A 17258-nucleotide genomic window follows, 5' to 3' on the forward strand; every position below is an offset into this window, starting at 1 on the left:
TTCTGTACAGTGCTGCTTAGAACTTGTATCTGTGGGAGAAAATATGCATCTAGCCAGCAGCCAACTGGTTTTCTATTGGAGGAGGTTTTTTTTTTACAACCTAATTATTGAAATCAGATTTAAATCGCAACAGGCCTTCCTTTAACTGCAGCATATGTGGTAACCATAAAATTCAACTTTATGTAATGGTGCATTATGCTAAAACCACTACCTTGTACCAAATTATGATTATTTTTGAGAATGTATTAACTATGACTTTGGAGAGGCACAGATCTAAATAGAATACGGGAGCATTCTATGAAAGCCCAGTTACACATTTAAGCCACAAAAATTACTTCATGTAGGTAAGCATACTTACTGTGTATCTATTTGAAGAAGCTGGCATTTCATTTCTGCAGTTGATAGTTTGAACATTTGTAATGATAAGTATCCTGTTTTGGTTCTCAATTTTTTGTGTAGATTATGGAGCCTTGCTGATCATGCCTTGATTGCTCGCTGTAATATGGAAGAAGCTGTACGCAGTGTATCTTTCAGTCCTGATGGATCTCAGCTAGCTCTTGGAATGAAAGATGGTTCCTTCATTGTTCTTCGAGTAAGGTAGGATAGTGAATTGTGTTTCAGTACTGGTGACTCTTCTAGAAACTCAGGCCAAATCTTACTATTTTTTAACTCATTGAGTGTTTTGTTTGGAAAAAATGAATAACAATTATCAAAGTTTCTAGGTATTTCTCCTCAGCTGACTTTAGAGATGACTATTTTTAAATCATGTATATTAAGCTCATGTTTTAATGTATTGTAAATGTAATACATTCATATATTATAAATAGTTATATTTTGAATATAAAGTTATATTTCAATTTAACATAAAATGTCTCTAATGACATCATTAATAATGTTGTCCAAGTTTAAGCTTTCAAGCTTAGTATTTTCAACTGAAAAGTATCTATCCTGTGACTTAGTAGCTCTGAAATTAAGTACATTTTGGGGGGCACAGAAACCGCATTTATGACATATTAATAGATGCTAGATTTGAGAAAGACCTCTTCAATCACCAAGTCCATTTCCTGCTCCAATGTAGGAATGATTGCTATCTATAACAATTTCTTTAGTGAGGTCTGCAGGAAAGTTTGCAAACCTCTGCATGTTAAGTGAATACCAAACTTCTCGGCTCTGTCTAGACTGGCAAGTTTTTCGGCAAAAGCAGCTGCTTTTGTGGAAAAACTTGCCAGCTGTTTACACTGACCACTTGAATTTCCACAAGAACACTGATGATCTCATGTAAGAAATCTGTGCTTCTTGCGGAAATACTATGCTGCTCCGTTCGGGCAAAAGTCCTTTTGTGCAAAAGCTTTTGCGCTAAAGAGCCAGTGTAGACAGCTCACATTTGTTTTGCGCATAAAAGCCCCGATCCCAAAAATAGCGATCGGGGCTTTTTTGCGCAAAAGCGCGTCTAGATTGGCCACGGATGCTTTTGCGCAAAAGTGCTTTTCCGTTAAAATCATTTGTGAAAAATCATGCCAGTCTAGACGTAGCCCTCATGTAATATGACAGCTCCTTATAACTCTTTAGTTTACAGGTGCATGAATTTAGAATTTTTTTTCTATTTCAAAAGACATAGCACAAGACATTTTTGTTGGAATAATAGTTGATGATTCTGTGGGGGCTCTAGACAAATTGGAGGATTTGAGCCAAAAGAAAGCTGATGAGAGTCAACAAAGACATGTGCGGAGTCCTGCCCTTAGGACAGAAGAATCTCAGACACTGCTACAGGGGAAATATTTAGGTAGGAAGACAATGCAGTGGAGATCTGCGAAAGTTGCTACAGTGCACTGCTAACAGACTGGGCCAGGTTTTCAAATGTGTACCCACATTTCACCAATAGAACAAATATGTAAATAAAGATCTTATTTGTGAGAAAACCCCAAATGATTTTGCGTGAGAACAGATAACTAAATATGCAACTACTGCACATGCACCAAAATACTGTAGCTACATAAATAATGTGATTTCTTTAACAATTTTGGAGTTTCTGTTTGAAAAAACCCAAACCCAATATTTTTTTTCAGATTTTGGGTTTTCATTTAATATCCAAATCATTTTAATGAACCATTTCAATGAAAATAGTTTTTTTTTCTAGCAGAGGAAAAATAGTTATTTCTTGACCAGCTTTACCACTAATAATACCAAATCCCAAAGTATATTCTTACTCTTAATGTTGTTTTTTCTCCTCTTTTGGATTCTGTTATTGATCTGCATCAATAAAAGTCTCTGCAAAGTTTATAAACTTGGAGGTCATGTAGCACTAATGAAGCAAACTAAATATATATATAAATTTCATATGTTCCATGAGATAATGCAAGCAGCTTCATCCCCAAAAATTTCCTATAGAAGCCCTGGCTCTAGTATAATCAATATAATGCTGATTAGCTTTGGGTATGTCTACACAGCAAAGTTATTTCGAAATAACTTTACTAGTGTCAACACAGCCAAACCGCTATTTTGAAATAATTCGAAATAGTGGAGCCCTTATTTCAAATTTGGTAAACCTCATTCCATGAGGAATAACGCCAAATTCGAAATAGCTATTTCGAAATAAGTGCTGTGTAGACATTTATTTCAAAATAGGGGGTCGCCAGCCTTCCCAGGTGCCCTGGTGGCCATTCCAGCCTCAACCAAAAACACTCCTCTCCCTCCCCCCTCCCCGGAGCCCTTAAAGGGGTTGACTCTGGCCACAGTGCCTGTGCCAGCTCCAAGCCTGCCAGCCCAGAGCCAGCAGTCACTGCCCCTGACCCAATGGCCCCAAAACATGAGCCAGCAAGCCACTGGCAGCCAGCCCTCCACTACTCCCCAGGAGCAGTCTACCAGCTGCCAGGAGCCTGCCAAGGCCCAGAGAAGGCGGGCGCCTTCCTGGTCCAGGGTGGAGATCATGGACCTTATTCAGGTTTGGGGGGGATGCCCCCAACGTCCGTGATCTCTGCACTAGATGGAGGAATGCAGCCATCTATGGCAGCATAGCTGCCAATCTGGCGACCAAAGGCCACATGTGAACCCAGGAGCAGGTCTGCATGAAAATCAAGTTGGTCAGGAGAGACCCCCCCAACCCTGAGTCTTGAGCTTCCCCTCCTCCTTCTTCCTCTTGCTTCTTCCTCCCAGGTTTCCCCCTCCCCTCTCCCACCCTCTCTCTTCCCTTCTCTCGCCTCCTTTCCCCAGTCTCACCAGAGTTTCATTCCCCCTTCCCCCAGTTTTGTAAAATAAAGAGAGTTTGTGTTCATGAAAATACATGTATTTTATTTGACATCAGGAAGGGGGGTTAAGGAGAGGTAAGTGGAAGGATGTGAGGGAGGAATGAGGTACAAGCCCCCAGTGGGGCAGACCAGGGACATACCCTTTGATACTAAGTAGTTTCTTGTAGAGGAAAAACTAACTTATCCTACTATAATGGCAAACAGGGAGCTACTGAATTACATTACATCCCAAAATATACTTCATATAGCTTCCTTTGGTCACCAGTTCATATTTTCTTTCTAATGAAAAATATTGACAAAGATGTACACTAATTTCTGTTTCTAAACTAGGAAAAAACAAGTTGAAAGCGATGTATTGGCTATGAGGAGTATAACATAGGGAATCATTAATGTTATAAATGTCAATTAAAAAGGTCAAGTCACTTTGCTATCCATAAAACTGTTTGCTTTCCTTTGAACTTATGAGTATAGACAGTAAGACACAGAGAATGGAGAATTCTGACTTCTGAAGTCAGATTTTGTTTTTAAAAAGTGCTTAGTGTGTCTGTCTTAATTTAAATATTTTGGGTTTCATATTTACAAGTCCATAATTTATATTCTTGCTCTTGGTTCTTGCAGAGATATGACAGAGGTAGTTCATATTAAAGATCGAAAGGAAGTAATCCATGAAATGAAATTTTCACCAGATGGCTCCTATCTTGCTGTGGGTTCTAATGATGGCCCTGTCGATATCTATGCCATTGCTCAACGATACAAAAAAATAGGAGAGTGCAACAAATCTTCAAGTTTTATTACCCATATTGACTGGTCTGTGGATAGTAAATTCTTGCAAACCAATGATGGTGCAGGAGAGCGACTGTTCTACAAGATGCCATGTAAGCTCAAAGAAGTTAGTGTTATGAACAAATAAGATATTTTGATGTTTTCTAAGAGGAGAATACAATATGTTCATTTAAATTTTACATCTCAAAGCAGAAATACTTTGTTTGCTATTTACCTAAATATCTACTGTTTACATGTAAAACAGATATATGTATCATTCATATTAATCTTTAACTTTAGTAAAAATAAATATATTTCCACTATTCATCTAATTGCACATTCCCATTGTATCATTTATATTATATATTGACCCACTCCAGAAATACATTTTGAGCTACAGTTAGCTAGATGTCCACTTATCTTGGTTGTGGCCAAGTTTCCCATGGTCCCATAAAGATTGTTTACAGCCACCAGTCCTGGCACTTAGTGTTCTGTACTGTTATTGAGCTCTAACTTACCCCTAAACATCTTCGAAGAGCCTCATAAGCAGTGATCGATCATATTTATTTAAAATAAAGGTTATTAATAAAAAAACTGAGCTTAAAAAAGAACTAAATACAATAGAGAAAACACCTTTTTAATGGAAAGATAGTTGGATAAGCAGCATGTTAATTTGACTGTTTTCAGCTGGGAAGCATTTAACAAGCAAAGATGAAATCAAAGGAATTCACTGGGCCTCATGGACCTGTGTGATAGGGCCTGAAGTGAATGGAATTTGGCCAAAATATACCAACATTACAGATGTCAACTCCGTGGATGGAAATTACAGTAGCTCAGTACTAGTGACTGGAGATGATTTTGGATTTGTTAAATTATTCAAATTTCCTTGCCTAAAAAAAGGTAAGACACAGTTTTATTCTCAGGAACTCAGTAATTAAACTCTTAATGAATGTATGCCACATTACACTGATACTATACTAATATACTTATTGGGGTTTTAATATCCTCTTGATCCCCATTCAAAACTCATATTAATATTAAAGAGAATGATGTGCACATAGGAGAGAATATGTTCCATTGATTCTAAAATGATAATTCAGTCAATGCTTGTAGTGTTTCAGGGGAGTGGGTACTGCCATACGTAATACTTATTGTAGGCAGATGTCACACAAGACTATTTTAATCACTTTTTAGTAGAAAGTATTTCTTTTTTCCTTGCATATTTTAGACTCTTGCCTTTTAGTTAAATATTCCTATCTCACCATTCTGGAAAACATCCACGTAATGCAGCTGAGCTATTATTATTGCATCTTTATGACTGTGTCCTATAAAAATTATCTCTTTATTAGCATATGTTCATGTACTGATGAGAGAGACTGGGGTTGGTGCTTTCTTGAATGTTTGAATCCTAGGGGCAGGCAGCACCCCAGAACCAGCTTCTGCTCTTCCCCCACTGCTTCTGATACAGAGGCAGCGGGGAGGAGAATGCAAGTAGTAGGCTTATCGGTTAATTGACTAGTCGATTACTCGTTCACATACTTACATCTATCATGACTTAAATCTTTCCTTCTGTATAACTTTGGAAGACAAGGCCATTCTTTTAGCTTACCCTGATTTGGTGGCTTTCAGTGGCTCCCTGAAGCAAAGGGCAAGCTGGGGCCTCTTTAGTTTCTGCCCATGCTTCCCTCACTAATCAGTCAGGGAGCATCTATACAGCAGGGCTTAACTCAAAATAAGCTACGCAAATTGAGCTAAGTCAATTGTATAGCTTATTGTGAAATTGGGAGTGTCTACACAGCGCTTATTTCGAAATAGAGCACTCTTCCTTACTCCTCTTACAGTGAGGGTTACAGGAGTCGGAGTAAGAAGTCCTCCAGCTTGACAGTATTTTAACATTATTTCAAAATAATGTTGCTGTGTAGACGTACCCTCAAAGATGCCTCATGTTGATGCAAATAGCAGTGTTCTTTATTTATAGTTGTTTTCCACCTCCCTACTATCTACGTACAGGTTCTTCACAACCAAATTTTGCCAGCAGCAGATCAAAATGATCCACTTCTTTGTGCCTTGCCTTTCTTTTTCCTCCTTCTCTCTGTTATCCTTCCTCCCAGCTTTTATAGCCCTTGGTTAATTAGGTTGGCAGCTTTTTATCTTTGCCAGGCAGTCACAAAGCTCACTGGGGCTGGAGTGGCCTGTGGCTGATGAAACCCTCCTTATTCATCAGCCTGTCATAACCTTCCACCCACTTAGATAACCACTAGATTTGTCCTTGCCCATTCTTTTCTCCCTCTGTCAGTGGAGTTACTCCAGGAGAGTCCCTTGACTCCCGCTTGGTGATCCCTGGGGTCATACTTGCAGAGTTTGTTTATCCCTCACCCACAGAATGTACCCTGGATAGGGGATGGATGTCCGCAACTCCATTGCTGCCCATAACACTTCACACCAGTCGCACTCCCATGTTTGTCTTCTCGGCTGCTGCTCCTTTCTCTTTGGCAGGAGATTAGGTTCAGTCCCTACTTCTCCCCAAAACACCCAGGGCCTCAGGTTCTACCCTGTCCAGTGAGGACTGAGTCATTCTGTGCATCTTCTCCCTCTCTTCAGCTGATTCACATAATTCAAGCTGTGGGAGGGAGAGGAGTGGGGACAAGATGTGAATCAGCCAATTCATGGCACTCGGGAAATTCTGGGAGGAAAAGGGAGGTGAGGGTAGGTGTGGGGACCCCAGTGAATGAGATGCATGAGGGAAGGAGGCAGAGAGGAGGTGCACGGGTTGCATATGGAACTCTGTTGGACCACGTGCTGCCTCCTTCAGGTTGTCCACAACTGCACTGCAGGGTCCCTTCCATCTCCAGGCCACCATGCACTCATGTTGTCTCTGAATCCTAGATTAGCCTCCATGTGTAGTGAGGTGCAAGCTGGGCTGCAATGTCATCCCTAGGCATACACAGAATATGCAGCTCTGTAAAGCACCTGAAAAACTGAGGCATCAAATTTTTGGATGCTTCTACACAGTTGTATGCACTGCCTTCTACCTTTCCCATGTTCTTTCAGCAGCCCTGGGGGAGACCCAGTTCACCTTATCCCACCAACCCACCAGCACCCCTGGTCTATGGATTGATATGAGTGAGGTCCATCTCACTATGAGGAGGGATATGGATCTGGTTTAGCACAGGGAGTGCCTAAATTTTCCAACCATGTGGATTCTCTAATTGGAAAAAGTCTTGAGACAAATGTCACTAGGAAATGGGTAATATTCTTCAAAGACCAGTACTCTTAGGGGGGGAAAGAATACTGAAATATTGACAATATTTAGTATATGTCTATATATATAAAAAAGGTTTTTTTGCAGGAGAACAGAGTGATGTCATCATGTCACTCTGCATCCCACAGGCTCCGTCCTCCCACGGCCGCTTTGCCCCAGACACTGTTCAGGTATGGCAAAGCCACCTGGCAGCCTGGTCTCAGCAAGTTCCACCTCCCAAAAGGTTGCGGCCAGAACTAAGCGGGAAGGACCCTTTGGAAACAGAATCTGCCCAGACCAAGTTGCCAAGTGGCTTTGCCAGTCCCCAAACACTGTCCGGGGCAGGGAGCAATTCCATCCAGGGCCTTGGCATGGCGCTGCTCCAGATCAGCCTGCTTGGTGCAGGAAATGGGGCTGTGGCAGCGTTGCCACCATTGCTCAGGGGAAAACCCCAAGTAGAGGCTCTGGGGTTGGCTGGACCTGGAGACATTGAGGGCCTTCCTGGTGGCCAGAGGATCTGAGGTGTTGCGCAGGAGCATACCAACAGAGGAAGTGGAGCAGGGCCTGGTGGCTGAGGGAGGCACTGGCTGTGCATTAGGCTTACTCTGGCATCCCTCTGCTCCGGGGAAGCAACCACTGCACCATGTCCCCTTCTGGCAGCTGCCTATGGTGCACGATAGCATGTGTGGGACAGGCTGAACTTTGGCTCGCTACCCAGCGATGGGAACTGCAAGGCCATGCTCCTCCTAGGCAGGGGCTCTCAGCATCCTGGCCCACGGGGTGCTTCAGCTGGTGGAGGCCTGGGGCATGGATCACTTGTGCTGGGAATGGAGTCAGGCTTTGTGTCCCTGGCTGCCTGCCCCCCATCCACTGCCATATCTTGAGTGGCCCCATCCATTGCCATACCTTCAAGCCACCCTGGTTGAAACTGCTGCTGCAGTCTGGCAACCCCTGAGACATCACGAAGGGGAGGCCCAACAGTATTCGGAATGGCTGCTGACATGGCCAAGTGGGGACAGGGTAGCTGGGGAGCACCTGCCTCTGCATGGTGGTGCCCAGAGGACCCCCCTCACTGCATGACCTCCAACCCTTCTTTCATTCCTCCAAGTGTTTCCTCAGCCCCTCCCCTGCCCCCTCACAAACTCCCATCCCCTCTTCTCAACCTGCCATCTCAAAGGAACCCCCACTCTCTGCCTCTCACTTGGGCCTTTTTCTCTACTTCCTTTCCATTTCCTCTGCCCACAGACATACCCCTTTCCCACTTCACAACACCCCAGCAATGCCACCTTTACCACCCCTTCTCTCCAGGCAGCTGCTCAGCTCCTGCTGTCACAGCACCCAGAGTAGCCGCCCCCAAAGCCATAGAAATTCCTTCATACGGGCTTGGTGTTGTTTCTTTGCTGATTAGGTTGCCTGTTTGTAGGAAGGGGTTGATTTTGCATAGGGAGCGAGGAAAGGGAATAAGAGTGAATGTGGGAATGGGTGGTGTAGTAAGGGGAGATTGTGGGGGTGAGGGGAATATAGGAATGGAGGCAGGGGGATGGGCAGTGTGGAGGTACAGAGGGGGAGGGGTTAGGGAAAGAGGGGGTGTAGGAATATGGAGGAAGGAGGTGGGATTAGGGATAGGCAGTGTGGGGGTGGAAGGGGAGGAGTTACGGGGAATGGGGGTGAAGTAATGGAGGTGAGGGTAAGGATGGAAGGAGGAGGATGGGCAGGGGGGTAAGAGAGGATTGTGGGTGTGGAAATGGGGGTGTGGGGATTGAGATGGGGCAAGGGATGGAAGGAGGGCGATGGGCTGTGGGCCAGGGACTATTTTATTGGTGGGCAGGAAGGGTGCAGGCAGGGGGGACTGGCTGACGATTGAAAGGCAAGAGCAGGTGGGATGGGCTGAGGGCGTTCAGATAGAGGGGCCAGTCCACGGGTATGGTGGGTGGGAGTGGAGAAGGATGCGAGTGGCTTGGGGCTATGGAGAGTGCAGCTGGGTTCAGTGCAAGATTAAAAGGCTCTCTGGCCGCAAAAGCAGCCAGCAAGGGGGAGGGAGGTTGGTGAGTGTAGCGAACAGGGGGTGCAGCCCCTTAGTTATCTTCCAAGACAAGGATTTTCATTTAAAATACTCCCTTCAATGGAGAGGTAAACTACAACTTTATTTCATTTCTTTGTTTGCACGAAAAATATGATCTTTATGTTTCAAAGTGGATGAAAAAAAAGTCAAGACAAGTTCAGGAGCCCACTTATTGAAAAAAAGATAATCATGGCTCTTAAAATCATAAAGAATATTTGAGAAAATTTTGGGGAAGTGGTATATGATAATGATAGATGAAACAATCTTCTCTGACAAAGATCAAGGAATTTTATGTGTTATGTAGATGATGACATGGATGTTTGAGGAGCTCATTGGATTATACAATGCACTCGGTTCACCAGCAGAGGTAATTGTATCAGTAATTAAGGATATATTATTGCATCTAATTTTGAGGATCAGTAACTATCATGGACAAAGCTTTGATTGTGCTATGGCCAGGCTTAGTTCAGGTGTAGCAATCTGATTGCAACAGGTACAACCCGAAGTTTTTGTTCAAATGTTGGTCCCAATGTGTATTCCACTATGGGAGTGTGCATATGTTTCATATGTCTGAGACAGAAAGATTAATTCTAGTAGTGTTTGTTGGTCTGTGTCTGTGCTTTTTCTGTCCTCATGCTCCAAACCACAGGAATAAAAGGCATTGTGGACTGATTGTTATTCCCAATTTCTTTCTGCCACTGCATTGTCCAAGGAAATGCCTACCATGTCCAGAAATTTGATTCTTCTACTTGATTCTGATAATATCGTATACATGAAGTTCTGTTAGATAGGTATTAGTTTACTCAATATAGTTATTTAGGACTTGGCCTATCTGCTTCTGATTTGGAATATGCTTTGGATTGCATGCTTCAAAAATTGCATTTTCTGCTCTCAACCTGCATTGGGCAGTGACTGTTGTCAAAGGTATCTGTACTGCCTCAGAGAAGTGCACATCTCTGCCAACTGCAATGTGTGCTGCTCTTTCCCTGGCCAAATCTACCAGGAACTGGTCTTTCATCAGTACTGAACAAGGACTGACATTGTGATCCTAGACTGGGACAATGGCCAGTATTGGCAAAGAAAAACAGAGTCCCTTGAAGGGATGGTACCTTTATGCTAGTATAGTGAAAATTTGGACTCCAAGGGATTTCATACACTGGCTCTGTCAGTATGGTGAGAAAGTAACTGTGGGGAGATATATGAAAACAGAATATATCGTTTTCCTCCCAAATCTGATGTCCTTATTGGACATGGTCCTATCTAGGGAAGATCTGACACCATCAGTCTAGAAGCAAAATAAAAGGAGAAGCTGGTCTTTGGTCGATCTACCAATAGGAGCATTGCCACACCTACCATACTGCTGACAGTGCCATTATAATTGAATCCTACATTCTCCTCTTTAAGACTGTCCAGCCTTGAGGTGGGAAAGACATCATCTCCACCACAGAAAGTGAGTCCATATAGAGAATCTTCAACCCCATGCTGTGGGGACCACCTCAATCCATGTTGGATTCTTTTCATTGGCATTACTGAGGATGTGGGACTCATACATGCAATATTCATCAGTGATACAGTCCCACCAAGAATCACACCATCCCTTCTCCAACAAGAGACGAAGGAGCTTCTGGATGGAGAAAGAAGATCCAGATTCAGCTGTACTGCTGGTTCTGCCAAGAATATAATTTTCATCTCCAGTTGCCCTGGCTTCACCATCTATACTGGATGATCACAAGCAGAACAAGGATCTTTTAAGGAGGATTGCAGATATGTTCCATATTCCTCTGGAGAAAGTCCAAGAGAGATCCAACAAACTTCTGGACAGTTTACAGAATGCAGTGCCTCATAAGGTGGTGCTCCCAGTCAGGGTAGTGGCCAAAGTAGTGGCATGCTCTAGCAACATGCACAACTGTTCCTAAGAGTAAAAAAAGAAGTTCTTTCTTCCAGGTGAGAGAGCAGAATTTTTATTTGCACATCTTGTTCTGAAATCCCTGGTTGTTCAGGGTGCTACTTGAAAGAAGTATGCAACAAGACACCCCTCAGATAAGGAGGCTAAATGTTTGGACCTTCTAGGGAAAGGAGTGCTTACATCTTCCAGCCTGTGATTATGACTAGCCAGTTAATTAGGCACTACTTGTGAAGTATGATTTCATAACTACTGCAAGTTTTCAAATATCAGAGACAGGTTCCTTCAGGAAGACAAAATACAATTTCAAGCCTTTATTGAAGAGGGTAGACTAGAGGCCAGGTCACCTATTAAGCTGCAGTAAATCCAATTAATACAGTTTCTAGATTGATGCCAAGAGCCATCGTGATGCATTGTGAATTCTGGATTCATTTATTTATAGGATATATCCTATATCCTGCATCAGAGACCTGGGGGGCAAACAGAACATGACTACGCCTGAAACATATGAGTAAGTTTCTGAAGGAGGGTCTTCAGATTCCTATTTTATTATCACAGAGAGAAGTCCTCTGTTTTGCATATGGACTACCATTCTTTTTTTGTCTTTTTTTTTTTATCGGCAATCATTCCCATTTGATTTGAGACATGCTTCAGGGATCTCTTCCAGAATCATTATTGTATTGATATTGACTTTTGAGAAGAAAAATATCCACTTTCATTTCTTCCTGGACAATTTTTTGATCCTGTACAGAGAGAATGCTGAAACAAATATCAAGTGAAGCAGATTCTGGAATAATATGGATTTATGATCAACACAGACATCTCATGTCAGATCATAGGCCTGGGCTGAGGATGAATACTATCCAGTGCATGTTCTTCTCTCAGAATATTAATAGAAAATGAAGGTGGCCATAGTGTTACAGAAAGAAAAATCCACTTCTTATTGGAACCAATTGGGAATACTGATCTCATTTACAGACACACTTCAAGGAAATAGAGTTCACAGACAATGTATCTGTGTTTTTTATAAATAAGCTAGAAAGATCATGATCAGCCCTGCCCCTGACAGAAAAATCAAATTCTCCTCTCCTGGCAAAGCAAAGTTTTGTATATCTGTATACACTGCTCATCAAGGAAAAGATGAACAATAAGCCTTACATGGCAGAACTGTAGAATTAGCACTGGAAACATCTTCACTTATTGTAAATAAGGTTAGCAAACTGGTGACTGGACCTTTTTATATCTGGAAACAGCAATAAAATGATCTCTCTATGAGTGTCAAGCTAAGATGTGGGGAATAACTTCTCACAATGCTGGGCAATGTTCCATAAATCAATCTGCATTTTCCGCTGCTTTCCAGGATTATACAAAAGAGAGATTTTTATGCCTTTCTGACTGAAGAGGTTTTGACACTCAGGCATGATTAACTCTACATTAGACCTTTGGATATCTCTGTCTCACAGAGGATGTCTGCTATTAATATTAAGAAGTGTCCTGCTTTCTGTTAAGCATCAAAGTCTAGTGGTTCAGAGCACTGATTATATAGGTTAAACTAGTCCTGTTTCCTGATTTGAGATCTTCTAGGCAACACATCTTCATGAATATATAAATTAAACAAATTATACATATTTTGTATAATTTTTAGCCCTTTTTTGATAGTCTTCTTTATGACTTAGTGCCCAGAGGAAGATGGAAGACATGCAATATTTTGAATGTTCATATTTAAAGGGTGATCTTGCGTTCTATCCTGTATGGTCACTGTTGTGAAAATCAAATTGTTACAAATCTGTGGACCTTAGCACAATGAAGAATAGGAAAATGTATCTATTTGCATGAACATTTTCTTCGTTTGAATAACAATGGCTACAGATACAGCCCACCATGGAGACAAATGGATCATCCAGAACAGAGATGGATATCAAAGATTTTGGTTTGTTTTGTGAGGGGGAATTCCTCATGCTCTTCAGTAAGAAAAATACTAGGCTGTACCTCAAGCCAATTCTCTAAATAAAGTATATATAACACAATCTGTAATTTAGGTAACTAGAATTGAATTAATCTGTCTATGGAAGTTGTCTCAATGGGAGGGAACTTCAGAGGGTGGTGCATTTCCTTGCTGCTAGTTACTAACAGATCTGGTTAGCAGAGGGTATGTCTACACTAGCCCCGTAGTTCGAATTAGGGAGGCTAATGAGGGCGACCGAAATTGCAAATGAAGCGCGGGATTTAAATATCCCGTGCTTCATTAGCATGTTCCTGGCCAGTCGCCATTTTGGAAATTGAGTAGCCTGGAAGAACTGCCTGCGTCCTCATGCGGCAGAGAAGGGCGATTCCGAAATAAACCCCTTACTTTGAATTACCAGTTAAACCTCATGGAATTAATTCGAAGTAAGGGGTTTATTTCGGAATCGCCCTTCTCTGCCGGATGAGGACGCGGGCAGTTCTTCCGGGCTAGTCAATTTCCAAAATGGCGACCGGCTGGGAACATGCTAATGAAGTGAGGGATATTTAAATCCTGTTCTTCATTTGTAATTTCGGTCGCCCTCATTAGCCTCCCTAATTCGAACTAGGGGGCCAGTGTAGACATACCCAGACTGAAGTACCTGTTACAATGAGTAATCCTGTCTTCAAACTTTGTTATCTGAAGTAAGGAAATTTTTAAATAGGCACATATAAATCTTCCTGTTGTGTAGAAATGTAAAAGATGGCACAGATGAAAACAGTATTTTTTATTTAAATTTCATATAAGTAAATTTGTCTAGCACTGCAGCATACTCCTTACCTTACCTAAAAATTCTTGCAACTAAGAATTCACTTCTAAACAACATAGGAATTGTCATGTATTGGACTACATTTTTCATTATTTAGTCCATACTTTTGATGATCCAGTACAGGTTGAATCTCCCAAATATGGGACTCTCTGGTCTGGCAATATCTGCAGCCTACGAGGGCCATGGATGTTGCTGGACCAAAGAGCCCTGTAGGCAGGAGCGGGAGCCACCCAGACAACAGAGGGCTGGGGAGCCCTGTCTGAGCCAGCAGTGGCTGAGCCAGATGATGTCTGGGGAGCCCCAGACCGGCTGTGGAACCCCCAGCATTAGTGGGACCAAGCAGCTAGAAAACCACCAGCAGCAGTAGGCCAGGTGGCCCCAGCCAGGGAACTCTCCAGCATTATCAGGGTCCGGGGAGTCCCAGCCGGAGAACCCAATCCCCTGCAGCAGTCGGGCTAGATTGGCCAGGCTGCCTCAGCCAGAGAACCCCTGGAGGCAGTGGGGCCAGGCGACAACAGGGAAGACTTGACCAGGGAGCCCTGAAGAATCCCCAGTGGCTGCTGAGTGGATGGCTTCTGAGCAGGGCTGTCTGCAGCAGGGCTAACAACAGGGTGGGAGCCCCAGCTTTGGGAACCCAGGAGTGAGGCAGCCAGTAAGGGAGCATTAACTTCCCCATGTCCAGCAAACTCCCTGGTTTGGGACTGTTCAGGTTTTGAGGGTGCTAGACCAGGAAAGTCCAATGTGTACATTGAAATAGTTACGATGACAGGGTGAATGAGATGCTTCAAAAGAAAGTGTAAACCTTCTATAATGTTTTTGTAAGCTCAGACAATAGTGATTGGTTTTTGTGAATATCTTCCCTATCATGCCCAAAGTTCCCTACCATTGCCCTTCACGTCAAGTAACCATTTAAATATTCACTCCAGTGACATAATGGAAGTGCTGTGTATAGCCATGCAAGAGAGCTAGGATGAAATTCTAATCCCATTTAAGTCAATGGCAAAATTCCCATTGATTTTGATAGAATCGGGATTTCACACATCTTTTGGTTTCTGGATTTTAGTTTGGTTGCGTCTGTCTAATACACAGAAGACTAAACAAACCATTTGCATTGATGACATGCAAAATCCATCTTCAGAAGGTTATTTTACTTCAGGAAATACTGAGAATACTGGGTTATTGTTCTCCCTTTTGTTAGCTTATCAATACTTATGTATAAGATTGGTAGTTATAGGGACCCTCTTCATCCTAGTTTTTAGAGTAGTTTGTACCCTATTTTCTGGTCAGGCTTTCAGAAGTATACAGAGAGGATGGAGGAATATCTGTTAGTTCCATCACTACTTTGTTTTGGTAAAGAACTTCTATTGTTGTTATACTCTGAAATTTCATCCAGTTTGGGAAGATTAGACTGAAGTCATCTGACTTTGAGCAGCTATAGTGAGCTAAAATGTGTTGACCTTGTGTGTACAGTAGAATAAAAGTTGGGTTTAGGTAAAAATTGTTAACTAACTCCAACTTCTTTCTTAATTTAGACAAGCTTTTAAACAATATATAAATGGTACCCACTAAAACCAACTCCAGCATTACCTTGTTGTCTACTTGCTCATCTCTTTCACAGTCTAATCATTTCAACTCTATCATATACTCAATAGTACTGCTGAATCATGAGCTTTCTATAATTGTTGCCTATTGTGCTGTTGCTTTTCTACTGATTTAGCTTTTTGTTGTATTTTATTTCAGCATGAAATTTTAAAAATAATAACCTCTTATCTTTTGAAACATAATTAAACAGTTAGGATGATGGAAGCTTTATTTGACATGTTTGGAATTTTCCAAGAGCATACTAGCCAGGAGACAGATTTGTAATGTAGAGCCCCATTAAAAAATATGTATGTACTGTCATATCACTGTTTTTTTTTTAATTAATTGGCTATTTTCACTTTTAACTTTTTTTATATATTTTAGGAGCTAAGTTTAGAAAATATGCTGGCCACTCAGCACATGTAACTAATGTCCGTTGGTCACATGATTTTCAGTGGGTGTTAAGTACAGGAGGTGCTGATCACTCTGTTTTTCAGTGGAGATTTGTTCCAGAAAGTGTAACAAATGGAATCCTTGAAACAGCATCACAAGGTAAAAAAATAATTATTTTTGAACATTGTTTATGATATTTATTTTGTTATTTATATTTAATAGAAATCAAAGAAATATGTAGCACTAATGCAGAAGGTTGTGAAGAGCAAAATGTTATATTTTATATTAATCTAAAAAATGCCACACATCCAGTATGCAGAAGGCCTTTTGCTTTCCTGTAGATTAATGAGAGTTAATAGACTAGTGTATGTCCCAGGAAAAGTCCACTCAAATAATCCTGTAGCAGGATTCAGGGTCCAAATATAAGAAACTTAAAAAAAAGAGATAGATGTACTAGATCAGAATCAGTTTTTGGTGACCTGAATTGCTCACACAAATCCCAATTGTGCATGAAAAAGGCACTTATCTGTGTAATTGCCTTTTTGTGTTTCTACATGCAAACATAACTATAAACAGGGGAGATTTGTGTGAGCAATTTAAATGATCCTTTATGAAAAATGCATCTGTAATGTCCATTGTGTAATATTCAACAGAAGCATATAAATTACATAATGTTGACTAAATATTGGATTTCCCTGCAGGAATTTTTTCCCTTTGTCTCAGACCCTGCAGAAATTAACTGTTTTTTTCCATATAATACATTATTTCAGGCAAGAAAAGGGTTCACACATCAAGCAATATTTCAGGATGACCATATAATTTCTACATGTCACCACTATAAAAGGTAGTTACAGATAAGGTATAGTCCCAGTTGAGTGAATTGCATTAATTATTATTCAGGCTTTTTTACAAGAGAGACCTGGGCATTGAAGTGGGAGAAGTATCAGTATTTAGCTTTGTGATGCAAAACCAGAAATTTTCAATAAGTCCATGAAATGTTTGTAAACACTTTTAAGCTTCTCAAGATTTTACATTAATTCCTGGTCATCTAAAAGTTTGTGAAAATGTGACATAATATTCTGTTCTGACTAGATAATAACTGTTAAATATGGATTGATTTTTATGCAGAGGGTTGTATTGATTCATACAGTGAAGAATCAGATTCTGACTTATCTGATGTGCCAGAGCTAGATTCAGATATTGAGCAGGAAGCTCAAATCAACTATCATCGCCAAGTGAGTAAAAATTAATATACACAAAAAATCAGCTGCCAAATAACCCCTTATAACTTTTCAGTAAA

General features: G+C 41.4%; 1 protein-coding gene across 3 annotated transcripts in view; it reads left to right on the top strand.

The window, feature by feature from the left end:
• The window catches only part of EML6 (EMAP like 6), a 210393-nt gene that overhangs the window by 82324 nt on the left and 110811 nt on the right, over positions 1–17258 (top strand). For all 3 annotated transcript variants that reach the window (XM_075925488.2, XM_006122118.5, XM_075925489.2), the window contains 5 exons: positions 460–597; positions 3864–4120; positions 4695–4907; positions 15950–16117; positions 17087–17193. In XM_075925488.2, coding sequence (XP_075781603.2) covers positions 460–597; positions 3864–4120; positions 4695–4907; positions 15950–16117; positions 17087–17193 — 883 coding nt within the window. The remainder of the gene's footprint in view (positions 1–459; positions 598–3863; positions 4121–4694; positions 4908–15949; positions 16118–17086; positions 17194–17258) is intronic.

Source organism: Pelodiscus sinensis, chromosome 3, assembly GCF_052426305.1.
Source record: "Pelodiscus sinensis isolate ZL-2025 chromosome 3, ASM5242630v1, whole genome shotgun sequence".
Taxonomy (NCBI): Eukaryota; Metazoa; Chordata; order Testudines; family Trionychidae; genus Pelodiscus; species Pelodiscus sinensis.